This window comes from Hyla sarda, chromosome 10 (genome assembly GCF_029499605.1).
Source record: "Hyla sarda isolate aHylSar1 chromosome 10, aHylSar1.hap1, whole genome shotgun sequence".
NCBI classification, from domain to species: Eukaryota; Metazoa; Chordata; class Amphibia; order Anura; family Hylidae; genus Hyla; species Hyla sarda.
In genome coordinates, this window is record NC_079198.1 from 81721731 (window position 1) to 81735548 (window position 13818).

The 13818-nt window shown below is 45.0% G+C and overlaps 1 protein-coding gene across 3 annotated transcripts in view; it reads right to left on the reverse strand.

The window, feature by feature from the left end:
- DIXDC1 (DIX domain containing 1) overlaps positions 1-13818 on the reverse strand; it is a 183278-nt gene that overhangs the window by 151338 nt on the left and 18122 nt on the right. The window contains exon 1 of one of the 3 annotated variants that reach the window (XM_056544839.1): positions 5283-5494. The exons of 1 other annotated variant lie outside the window; for it this stretch is intronic. In XM_056544839.1, coding sequence (XP_056400814.1) covers positions 5283-5345 — 63 coding nt within the window. In that variant the 5' untranslated portion in view covers positions 5346-5494. Of the gene's footprint in view, positions 1-5282; positions 5495-13818 lie in introns of those variants that run through there. One more of the 3 variants, XM_056544843.1, reaches the window with a different exon arrangement.

Consider the following 13818-nt stretch of genomic DNA (forward strand, 5'->3'; position numbering starts at 1 on the left):
CAATCATGCAAAAAGTAACACAGACTAAAGACATGCTCCAAGTTTAATGACAATGCAAACACTAATATAAAGGAAAGTAGTGGTCAACAAAATGTTTTCTACAACGTATGAAGGGGCACATGCTTTCCAAATAGCCTACCCACAAGCAGAAAAGAGGAAGAAAGGGACTCTTACCTTGACACATATGGCACATGCTGCTGCACCACTTTTACTCCAACATGCTCTCTGCACCATTTTTCTGAAGGATCCTCAAAATATTAGAAGACGCTGATTGATTTGTGTGCTTGAAATTCAGGATGGTTTTATACCTAGGACCAAGTCTAGCACCCAGCAGCCACAGCAATGTTCATAACCGAATCTGATGATAAAACGTCCTCAAAAGAAGACAAGAAGCTGAAAATAATTCATCTGCTTCTAGGAATCTATTGCTCACTGCTGGAAATAAAGCGAACCAGGGCGCACAGAGGGGTCGGAACGCTGCTCGCTTTATCTACACTGGGCACGTGTGCTTACTGGCTGGCAATGCTAGGCTTATTCAGCTAACCTTACTAGTCTCTGTAATCCAAACCTATCCCCACGTGTTAAGACCACAACAAACAATGTGACACATGGGTATAGTCTACAGAAGGGAGCGTGTGGACAAGGATTACAAATGGTTCTCTAGCACATAATGACAACAGAGCTATAGAACACATCCGAATCAATGTAAAGAAATACAATTTTATTACAGTTTATAGAGTACATCGAAGGTATAAATATAAATTCTCAGTTCATATTAGTCATGTCTTCATGCTATATGTCCTTTTCTAACATATACTGTTAAGACATGTTCACACGGTGCGGCACTACGACCGCTCGTAAATGTGCTGTCTCCATAAACGGCAATACCTTTCTGAGCGGAACCCACAGAAACATTGAATAGGTTTAAAGGGGTATTCCAGCTTTATACATCTTATCCACTATCCAAAGGATAGGGGATAAGATGTCTGATCGCGGGGGTCCCACTGATGGGGAACCCATGCAATCTCCCTGCAGCACCCGGCATACGTTTAGAGCGTTGGATGCAGTGCCGGAGGCTCGTGACGTCACAATCGCGCAGGCCGTCACCTCTGACACCTCTGTCCATGTCAGGAACTGTCCAGAGCAGGAGAGGTTTGCTTGTACTCTGGGCACTTCCTGACATGGACAGAGATGTCAGCAGAGAGCACTGTGGTCAGACTGAAAAGAACTCCAGAAAGAAAAGAACTTCCTGTGGAGCATACAATAGCTGATAAGTACTGGAAGGATTAAGATTTTTAAATATAGGTAATTTACAAATCTGTTTAACTTTCTGGCACCAGTTGATTTGAAAAAACTTGTTTTCCACTGGAATACCCTTTTAAGCATTCTCTAGGCCAGTGTTTCCCAAGCAGGGTGCATCCAGCTGTTGCTGGGAGTTTTAGTTTTGCAACAGCTAATGACACCCTGGTTAGGAAACACTGATCTAGGTTCATAACACTTGGTGCCTTTGGCTCAGCCCTGACATCACTCACATCCGCCAGACGCCTTGTATATCCTCCAATAAATGTAATAAAAAAAGCAAAGAGACGAGCAGTATTTCTGTATCCATGTCCGATATATGACTGATACTTCCTGCTGTTTAATAAGGAAGCCCTGCAAATATGCTTCACCACATTGTAGTTATACATTATGGAAGCATTTAGTCTCCCTAAAGACTGAAGAATTCACATGTGTCACATATGTTAGGGATGTTGCTTAGCAATAGGTGTCAGAGTGCACAGGAGACATGGTTGGATTTGTTGAGGTGTGGAACTGACGTAATGACCAGCACTACAGGTAGCAGCAGGATGTATAGGTGAACCACTCACCGCCCACCAATCAGCCAAAATATTTAAGTGTCCCAGTCATTAAAAAAAATGTTCACATGTCACAGAGACATACATTTTTTTGGATTGGTTGGGGTCTTAATGCTGAGCCCCCCACCAATCAGTAAAATGGGCAGAGAGAAGCGTGCACTCCCCGGCTCATCGTGATCTCCATACAGCTTCTCTGTGTGGCCCCATAGACTTATAATGGGGTAATCTAAAGAGATGGCAGCGAGCTGGGGAATGAAGCACTTAAAGAGAACATTGTGGTTCCCCTGCGATCTTCTGCAGGGAACCCCAGCTCTCCCTGAAAACGAAGCTCTCCCCCCACGAAGCAGTGGCCAACACGCCCCCTCCATGTATCTCTATGGGAAAGGCAGAGATAGACGAACGCTGTATCTATGGCTCTACCATAGAAATACATGGAGGGGTCGTGTTCGTGATAGGTTCATGCGGGGGTCGACACGCACCGTTACTGGGCAGAGCTGGTGTTCCGTGCAGTATATCGCGGGGGGGGGGGGGGTGTTCAGCGGTTGGACCCCCCGAGATCTCAATTGTATCCCCTATCCTTTTTATAGGGGCTAAGTTATTGTGCACAATAGTTCTATTTAAAGGGGTACTCCGCTGCTCAGGGTTTGGAACAAACTGTTCCAGACGCTGGAGACAGTGCCAGGAGCTCGTGACATCATAGCCCCGCCCCCTCATGATGTCACGCCCCCTCAATGCAAGTCTATGGGAGGGGGCGTGACAGCCACCACGCCCCCTTCCATAGACTTGCATTGAGGGGGTGGGCGCGTGACGTCATGAGGGGCGGGACTATGACATCACGAGCTCCCGGCTCCAGCGTTCGGAACAGTTTGTTCCAAACGTTGAGCAGTGGAGTACCCCTTTAAGCACATGCTTCTCTTCCTTGTTTTAATGATGAAGGTGAAGCACGGATATCCTGAACGATAAAAACTTTTGATATGTCTCTGTTACATGTCAAAAGTTCTTCTTGAAAAGAGGGACACTATAAAACCACAATATTGTGTGCATCCCTTTTGTGAATCAAAAACATTTTTTACCCATCAAGGTTTAAACGCCACACGCCACAAGACCTCTGAAGGTGTCCTGTGGTATCCGCCACAAAGACATAAGCAACAGATCCTTTAAGTCCTATTAGATGTGAGGTGGTGCCGCCATGGATCAGACTTGGTTTTCTAGCACATCCCACAGATACTTGATCAGATTAAGACCTGAAGACTTGAAGGATAAGTCATCCCCAAATTGCTTCGTCATGTTCCTCAAACCATTCCTAGTGTGGCAAGGACATACCTTAAGGGGTACTACTGCAATAGTGGTGGGACTTGGTCTGCATCAATGTATAGGTAGGTGATATATGTCAAAGTAACATCCAAGGTTTCCTTCGAACATTCCTGGGAAAAGAACTGTGGTTTTCGTAGTAAAAACAGCACTGAAATACTATAGGAGTTTGGGGTAATATGTGTGCCAACTACTATACTATGCTATTCTAACTGCAGAAATGCAATAAAACCCATTAATATATATATATACACATTGGGAGGAATCTATCATTGGTTTTACCATATTTTTCTGGTGCATGATTTGTCGCAGTTGCTGTTTAGAGACTTTTCATCGTGACTTTTGCTTTGAATGCTTTTTCTAAAATGTTGTACCTATGCCATCATCTGGTTAACTTTTTGCGATTTGTCACGTGCGATTTGTTGCACAATTTGTTGCAAAGTGCAGACCTGCCTTACAAAGCTGGCTGAGAACATTATTAAAAAAGTGCACATTTTGGTGCAACCTTTTAAAAAAATGTAATGTCCCCCAAAATGTGTACTAGCTCCAAATGTATCACATGCCATGCAACCATATAACAAATTTAGCGCCTGTACACATTACCACCACACAATTAAAAGGTTTAAAAAATTGTTCATCTACAGCACCCTTATTAAATTCATCTAACAAATTCAACAGAGGCCTTATTTAAAATGAAAGAAGCGATCTGATTGGTTTACATGGGCAACTCTTCCTCTGGACAGGTTTTAATAAATCTCCCCCAAAGTCCATAAAGTGCGGGTGCCAGCAGAGACCAAGTCCCCAACAGCCCCTCTTAAATACAAGAAGATAAAAATCCAATGCAGCCCTCCAAGGTAGCGAAAAAAGTAAAAAAAAAGTTTTTAATGGATCAATAATGTGTACAACAGCAACGTTTTATTCAAGCTCGAAAAAGACCCAGGGGTGAGTCGAGACATTGTTGCTGTACACATTATTGACGGATTAAGAACTTTTTCACTTTTTTCACTACCTTGGAGTGCTGCATTGAATTTTTACATATATATATATATATATTTTTTTTTATTATTATTATTATTTTTAACACATCTAATAGCCAAGTCATACATATAGTGAATGATAAAGCCTTCGTCTACTGTCTATAGTCACTGCCTGATCCCTCCCCCGCACTATGTACAGGTGCCTATAGTAGTAGGCATGTCATATACCACAACTTCAGAGAACATACAATCTTTCTGTATATCCTTCCAGTCCTGGTTAATGCACTTTGCAGAGACATATAGGCAGTATGGCTAAGGTAGCATCACAAGCAGGGCTCAAGTCCTGCAGGAACGCATGGGAACGGAGTTCCTGCGCTTTTTCCACAGCAGGAACCCTGTTCCCCATTATCAATAGTCCTGCAGGACCAGTCTTTGAGTGGAAATCTTGGGTGAGTTCCGACACTTTTTCTCTCCCAGGACTTGACCCCTGATCACAAGTACCAACACACAGATATACTCTGCTTCTTGCACATGATACAGTCATCCATAATTCACATTCGGTCACAATGTATACACCGAAACACATAACAACGCGACAGATGGCTACGGACTGCCAAACAGACACTGAGCTTCTCTGCCATTCACAGTCGGAGCAAAGCTGAACTTTTTGTGGCCATAGCATTTGTCCATCAATGTTTTCCAATCAGGGTGCCTCCAGCTGTTGCAAAACTACAACCCCCAGCATGCCCGGACAGCCGAAGGCTGTCCGGGCATGCTGGGGTTTGTAGTTTTGCAACAGATGGAGGCATGCTGGGGTTGTAGTTTTGCAACAGCTGGAGGCACCCTGATTGGGAAGCACTGCTTTGAGCTATGATAACTCTGTATATTTACTTGCAGACCACAGCGGAGAGGAATTTTCAATATTAGGAGAGTTTTACTTTTTTTCCCCCCCACATCCTGTTCAGATTGAATATATGTGCTAGACGGAGGAATGACATTGACCCTGCAGTAAGAGCTATCCCACCCACCAAACTTTAGCAGAACCCCCTCAACTCGCCTAGAAGGAGACAAGCACTTCAGCTCACATCAATGTCAAACCTGTCTATACATCTATATACTCGTATAGCATCGCAGATACCTCCGGGAAGCCTTCATTTAGGATATCCTGCAGACTGCCCCTGGCCAGATAGGCGATCATCATCCACAGCAGCGATGGTCGGTCTCTTTCGCTTAATTCCACAAGAGTTCCCAGTGCGCCCAGGCTATTTCCCAGCACAAAGAATGAGTAGCCATCAGGGATAGCGCTGGTCCTCTCAGCCTGTTAATATGAGACTAGAAGCAAAGCTGCAGAGAAGGAGGGGTGATGGGGGAGAGCAGCACTGAGCATGCTCGTAATGGGATCTCCTACCAGCGTGTGCGGTGTCAGCCCTTACATCACTAAGACAACCAGCAGTTTATAGGATGGAGACACAGGAAGAAGTAACAGAAAACAGATGCAAATGTCTGTAAAAGCAGACGGCTGCGCCTGCTAGGACCCAGAGGACCAACTTGAAAGGCGCAGTATATGGGCCAATCCGGCCCACGCAGGATATGCTCCACATTAGACAGCAATATTGCTGATGGTCGTGTCTATCTGAACAACTGGCACAAACTAGACTCGCTAAAAGCCAGCTAACATGTAATAAAACCACAACAAAGTAAACATAAAGCTGGCCAGAGACATAAGACAGAGGACAACCCAACTGTCCCCAATGTCAAGGGCCAAACATGTCAGATTTAGGACAAGAGTGATGCCCATTGGCCACATTTCTATGGTGGTGTCCAGTACTAAAGCCATAATACATATAGTCCAAAAAGGTATATCAAAATAGAAACCGGGATATAGCACTGTACACCTAGGCAGATCTACCATTCTAAAGGCTGGGAAAGTTGGGTGTCACAAATTCCAGCACAGCTGGATGTCATCATCATGTGCCAGACCCCCTCCTCTCCCGGCATCGTCTGTACACTGCTGCTGCTGCTATCTCTATGGTATCAGTATATATAGTAGTTATACACCTCCCATTAAGCCAGGGGAATGACATTTTGCGGCCTGCACCAGGGATCTGGAATTTGTATCGCCCGACGCCCAGGGCATGCAGTTCCGGGAGCCGGGCAGGTGATTTCTTCAGGCATTTATCCCTTCTTTGGACAAGCAGGGCTAAATGGCGGAAGACCTCACACACTTCGGCAAACACTGCTACGTGGGTCCCGGTGCACATATGACAGGGCAACCAGTCTTGCCCTGCCACTAAACTGCTACTTACAGCTGCCTGCGGGGACTTCCTGGCAGAGGGGCGAGCGGTGAGTGAAGTCATCACAAGCGCCGCACAGGGACGCTGATGTCCTGCGCAGCGCGTGCGATGACGACACATCCGCCAGGAAGTCCAGCAGATGTAGGTAGTGCAGTCCAGGTGGGGAATCTGTGCTACAGCTACCTAATGTGGGGAATCTGTGCTAAGGCTACCTAATGTGGGGAATCTGTGCTAAGGCTACCTAATGTGGGGAATCTGTGCTAAGGCTATCTAATGTGGGGAAACTGTGCTAAGGCTACCTAATGTGGGGAAACTGTGCTAAGGCTACCTAATGTGGGGAAACTGTGCTACGGCTACCTAATGTGGGCAAACAGTGTTGTGCTACCAAAAGTTGGGAAACTGTGCATACGGCTACCTAATGTGGGGAATCTATGCTAAGGCTACCTAATGTGGGAAATCTGTTCTAAGGCTAACTAATGTGGGAAACTGTGCTAAGGCTACCTAATGTGGGGAAACTAAGCTACCTAATGTGGGGAAACTGCTGTCTACCTAATGCTCCCCCCCCCCCAGCAGTATCACCCCCATCATCCGTCAGCTCATGCTATTACCACAGGGGGGTAGGGGGAAAGGGGGGGGGGTGTTGCTGGTGGATGATGAGGGGCGCATGATGGGGGCATTATATGTGAGGGGCACATGCGGCCCAGCCTCACCCAGCCGCTACCTCCAGTGGCCCCCAGATAATTTGAGTTTGAGACCCCTGCCTTAAGTTCTATGGGGGAGATTTATCAAAACCAGTCCAGAGGAAAAGTTGCTGAGTTGCCCATAGCAACCATTCAGATCACTTCTTTCATTTTTAAAAAGGCCTGTGAAAAATGAAAGAAGCAATCTGATTGGTTGCTTTGGGCAACTCAGCATCTTTTCCTCAAACAGGTTTTGATAAATCTCCCTCTATCTGTATAATGCTGCTGCTATCTCTATGGGATCGGGATATATAGTACTTATACACCTCTCCTATGGCTCTCTTCATACATTGCATTTCTTGCTGCGTCTTTTTTTTTTTTTTTTTGCTGTGATTTTCCCACATTTTTTTCCAAAAGGGAGCTATTTTACTGCAATTGTCATTGTCACCGCAATTTTCAAAAATCGCAGCAAAGACAGCTAAAGTGCGATAGAGGCCATCACGCCCCCTCCCATAGACTTGCATTGAGGGGGCGTGGTCGTGATGTCAGGGTGGGCAAGACCGACCCCGGCAGCTTGAAAACAGCATTTGAAACATTTACTTACGAAAGCTGGCCAGTGGAGTACCCCTTTAAACACCAAACCATTAGACAGAGGATTCATAGGAAATGTAAGCAGCATTACAGAACCATGTCAGTAAATTTACAGCCAAAATGGAGCCTATCCCATGCCTGCCACATAGAAGGAAACAACAAAGGGGCGCTCTTTTGTGTAGTATCTAAAAGTGTGGTTGTTGCCTAGCCAGCTAGGATGAGGTGACACAGACTGCCTGTACTTTTAAGAAACAGACAGTAAGGAGTTAAGGTTAGGAGCTGTCTGTAGGTAGGGTCCAAGGGGATTGGTAGAGAAGGAGGGGAAAGGTTATTAGGGGGCAGAGTCTCAGTTTACTAAATCCCCTGCCTGGCTTCAAGCCGGCCTATTTGCGGAGTCACCGGTCCAGGAAAGGAGCTTCCCACCCTCCCTCCCTTGATTGAGTTTTCCTGTGCAGAGTGTTCTTTTGTTATTTTATATAAAAAAAATTATTAAACCAAAAAAAATAAAACACTATTAAAAAAGTGAATGAGAAGAAGTACAAGAAGTTTATTTTATGGGAATAGGCAAGGTATTGGGATGCCTTTATTTTCAATATTTTGTTGGATATTTGTATATGGGGAGCTGTTTGCACTTTGGAGCGTATGTTTTCCCTGATATTGTTTTCTTTTAGGTTTAGTCACAGCGTGTCGGAAGAGAAATGGTTATGATGAGCACCAGGAGAATATTGCCCGCCAAAGAGGGCGACCGGCATACCGCTTAGCTCCAAGAGTTTTAAGATGATGTTGGAGTCAAACTGTTGATTGATCTGGTTATTGATAATAAACGCTGTGGCCGACCCCCAGTTGTCCAGCAAAGGTTAACAGTTGTCGTTGTTTTTATTTACCCCAGACGGAATAGTGGATATAAATGTACAACAAATGCAGGTTACATGCAGTCGTGCGATCCCACCACCACACAGAAGGTGCTATACTAACATACAAGGTAAAGTGATTTTGGAGAGGAAAAAAGAAGACAGGGGGCGCTCCCTTCATATTGTATATCAGCTTAATGTGACCCTCCACAATATCAAAGAGATATACTCACCAGATTGGGTGACGGTACTAGATCCCAAAATACATGGGGACATGGCTCACAATTGGCTGATGTAAGCGTGGTACAAGTAGGTTTAGTTATGGCTGCCGCACTCCGACCGGGTCTGGACTCTTGTGTAAGAGCCAGTAGAGAACCGCAGATAATAGAAAAAGGAGAAAAATGGTCTCGGAGATGCTGCTCTCAAGGAGGTAACAAATGGAGAGACTCAGGCCAGCACAGGACAATAATAATTTATTTGGCAAAGTGGACAACGCGTTTCGGCACACAAGGAGTGCCTTCCTCAGGTCCAAACGTACAATGTACAGCTGTCAGACCAATGCCAGCATTGCTACTCACAGGATCCCCAACAGCACCCTTGCATCCTACTACCTAGGATGAGTGCATTGTACGTTTGGACCTGAGGAAGGCACTCCTTGTGTGCCAAAACGCGTCATCCACTTTGCCAAATAAATTATTATTGTCCTGTGCTGGCCTGAGTCTCTCCATTTGTTACCTACTTGTGAGCAGCGCCTCCTAGACTATTTTTCTAATTTTTCTATTATCTGCAACATACAAGGTAGACAAATGCTGCTGTATGGTTACACAAGGAATCTTTGCCACCACAGTTGCACAGGTGCATGCTAAACGTAAAAACCTCCTGACATCCTGACATGTGCTACTGTGGCGCAATGAGCTACAAGGCAAACACATAAACCTCTACAGTATTCTCTAATAATAGCATATGCCGTACTACATAAGCAAAAAAAAAGTGCTTTTTTTTCAATAAGAAAGACTTTTTCAGGGAGTATTCTAACATACAGTATTCTGCCCATATTGGATGCGGAGGATTTGAAGCAGCAGATTTTATACTGACGAGGTTCAATGTAAACTAAATGACTGAACACATCTTCAAATCTACAAGATACTTTACCTGTATAGGCCCTAAAGGGGTTTTCCCACCAACAGCCCTCCACAAGTATACATGTATGGTCGCAGGAGGTCCAACTGTGGGGACCCCTGTGATCTTAAAGGGGTACTCCCGTGGAAAACTTTTTTTTAATTTTTTTAAATCAACTTTAAAAAAAAAAAAAATCTTAATCCTTCGTGTACTTTTTAGGGGCTATATACTACAGAGAGGAAATGCTTTACTTTTTAGATTTCTCTGATGTCATGACCACAGTGCTCTCTGCTGACATATCTGTCCATTTTAGGAACTGTCCAGACCAGGAGAAAATCCCCATAACAAACATATGCTGCTCTGGACAGTTCCTAAAATGGACAGCAGAGGTCAGCAGAGAGTACTGTGGTCATGACATCAGAGAAATCTAAAAAGTAAAGCATTTACTCCGTAGTATATAGCCCCTAAAAAGTACTGGAAGGATTAAAGGTGTTCTCCCTTGTTTATACTGTTTTTTGTTATTATGTTTGTGTGTTATGTGTGTATAAGTATGTTTTTTTTTTATGTGTGTTGTGATTATGTATATATGTATTTTCTTACCTTTTGTGAAGATCCGGAAGCTGGCCCCTTTTTCTTCCAGCGGCTTGCTGTGTACCTCGGCCTCCGCCATGTTGTGTTCGGTAAGTGGGATGTCGGGGGGTGTGTTCTTGCTTCTGTCCCTCCTATCTTCTGACGTCCGAGGCAAAACTTTTCTCCCTGTTTCTTCCGTGGCTCAGTGACGAATCTGCGGCGCATGCGCAGGTAGTTATTTTTATTTTTTTACCAATAAAGTATTTTTTTGTCTAAATGACAAACTGTCTGCGCATGCGCGAGTACGCAAGTGCTACGTTAACAGCGTAGCGTACGTTAGGTCTAGGCTAATAGTGTAGCTTCGCACAAGCGCAGACAGTTTGTCAATTAGACAAAAAAAAACTTTATTGGTAAAAAAAAAAAAAAAAACTACCTGCGCATGCGCCGGAAGAGGCCGCAGATTCGTCGCTGAGCCACGGAAGAAACAGGAAGAAAAGCTTCACCTCGGACGTCAGAAGATAGGAAGGACAGAAGCAAGAACACACCCGCTGACATCCCACTTACCGAACACAACATGGCGGAGGCCGAGGTACACAGCAAGCCGCTGGAAGAAAAAGGGGCCAGCTAAACAAGGGAGAACCCCTTTAAGATTTTTTAACAGAAGTAATTTACAAATCTGTTTAACTTTCTGGCACCAGTTGATTTAAAAAAAAAAATAAATAAATAAATAAATAAATAAAAAAGTTTTCCACGGGAGTACCCCTTTAAAAAGGAGAGTCCCATATCTCCCATTAAAATGATGAGGTGATCACGTCTGTACGCTGCTGCTCCGTTCACTGTCTATAGCAGTGTTTCCCAACCAGGGTGCCTCCAGCTGTTGCAAAACTACAACTCCTAGCATGCCCGGACAGCCGTTGGCTGTCCGGGCATGCTGGGAGTTGTAGTTTTGCAACAGCTGGAGGCACCCTGGTTGGGAAACACTGGTCTATGGGACCACTGAAATTAGAATATAATATTGAAACCTCAAAATATACACATATTCCCGAACCTGTGGATATGTACTGTTGGTGTGCAACCCCTCTAAGCAATAAAATTCGATGTATGCAGTATATAGTTGACACACACACTAGATAATACGGTTCTCAGAACTGGAGATGTGTGAGATAGTAGTGATCATGCGGGCAGAAATGTGTCTGAGCTTCCTGTCTGCAATCCTACTAAACAACATTCTCCTCAGACAGAAACAGCTGATAACTGAGAACAATAGAATGCATGTGATCACACTGGTCACATAGCTGTTACCCTTATCTCTACCGTAAATGGCCTACTGGACTATGGTATTTCTATGAAGGAGGGTGACATCTTCTAGGCCCCTGTGGGTTACTCTTATCTAGGATTTTCAACCCATTTAGCCCCACCAAAGTCGATAATTGTCCAAAGGACTGACGTCAATGGCTGCTTTAGTGATAGGACTATTAGTAACACAGCTTGAAGCCTATTCTCAATGCTGGGGAACATGGGAACTTGAGACAAGAGTGACCTATATGTGTACATAAGCAGAAGGAATGCAGAACCAGTTGTCTCAGTCTTCATGTGGTGGAACTTTCCTGTAGTCGGCAAACAAGTATTTTCCACATAACAGATAAAGGTCTACAGAAAATCAGAATCCACATATTATTTCACACATTTTGTTAATAATAACGAGATGTGGCAGGTTCCCTATTATGTCAGACTTTGTCATATTTTAAAGGGGTACTCCGGCCCTAATAAAAGGGAACACTAAGATAACACATCCTAGATCTGAATGAATGAACTAATCGTATCAAATACTTTCGTCTTTAAAACAAAATCACACAAAAATGATTAATGGAAATCGAATTTATCAACCCATTGAGGTCTGGATATGAAGTCAGACTCAAAATCAAAGTGGAAAACCACACTACAGGCTGATCAAACTTTGATGTAATGTCCTTAAAACAAGTCAAAAGGAGGCTCAGTAGTGTGTGTTGCCTCCACTTGCCCATATGACCTCCCTACAACGCCTGGGCATGCTCCTGATGAAGTGGCGGATGGTCTCCTGAGGGATGTCCTCCCAGACCTGGACTAAAGCATCTGCCAACTCCTGGACAGTCTATGGTGCAACGTGGCGTTGGTGGATGGAGCGAGACATGATGTCCCAGATGTGCTCAATCGGATTCAGGTCTGGGGAACGGGCGAGCCAGTCCATAGCATCAATGCCTTCCTCTTGAAGGAACTGCTGACACACTCCAGCCACATGAGGTCTAGCATTGTCTTGCATTAGGAGGAACCCAGGGCCAACCGCACCAGCATATGGTCTCACAAGGGGTCTGAGGATCTCATCTTGGCACCTAATGGCAGTCAGGCTACCTCTGGCAAGCACATGGAGGGCTGTGTGGCCCCTAAAGAAATGCCACCCCACAACATTACTGACCCACCGCCAAACTGGTCATGCTGGAGGATGTTGCAGGTCTGTCACATGTGCTCAGTGTGAACCTGCTTTCATCTGTAAAGAGAACAGGGCGTCAGTGTTGGTCTTCTCTGGCAAATGCCAAACGTCCTGCACCCACCTGTGGACATCGGGCACTCATACTACCCACATGAAGTCTGTTTCTGACCGTTTGAATATGCACATTTGTGGCCTGCTGGAGGTCATTTTGCAGGGATCTGCCAGTGCTCCTCCTGCTCCTCCTTGCATAAAGGCGGAGGTAACGGTCCTGCTGCTGGGTTTTTGCCCTCCTACGGCCTCCTTCATGTCTCCTGATGTACTGGCCTGTCTCCTGGTAGCGCCTCCATGCTCTGGACACTACACTGACAGACACAGCAAACCTTCTTGCCACAGCTCGCATTGATGTGCCATCCTGGATGAGCTGCACTACCTGAGCCACTTGTGTGGGTTGTAGACTTCATCTGATGCTACCACTAGAGTGAAAGCACCGCCAGCATTCAAAAGTTACCAAAACATCAGCCAGGAAGAATAAGAACTGAGAAATGGACGTTAGTCACTACATGTAGAACCACTTTTTTTGGAGGTGTCTTGCTAATTGCTTATCATTTCCACCTGTTGTTTGTTCCATTTGCACAGCAGCATGTGAAATTGATTGTCAATCAGTGTTGCTTCCTGAGTGGACAGTGTGATTTCACAGAAGTGTGATTGACTTGGAGTTACATTGTGTTGTTTAAATGGGCACTGTCACCAACTTAATTTTTTTATATGTTGTAGTACTTATGTACTACAACATATCTCTAATATACTTTTATTATTTTTTTTTTCATTAAAAAGGTTTAATTTACATTTAAAAACCGGCCACTGAAAAAGGACTGATTTTGGAGTGGCAATCAGTCCTTTTTCAGTTAGGCTGCACGGGAGCGAGCACATTGGCTCCCCGGCCACTGGCTGGGAGGCCACTCCTCCCGCACATCGCCGCCTCGTTGCCGCCGCTGTCCCTGCATGCCCGCTGCCGGACTCTGCAGTAACTGCAAGTGTAATGAGGGAACGAGGTATGCGGGGCGGGGGGGGGGGGGGGGAGGAGGGAACGGACTAGTGCCGT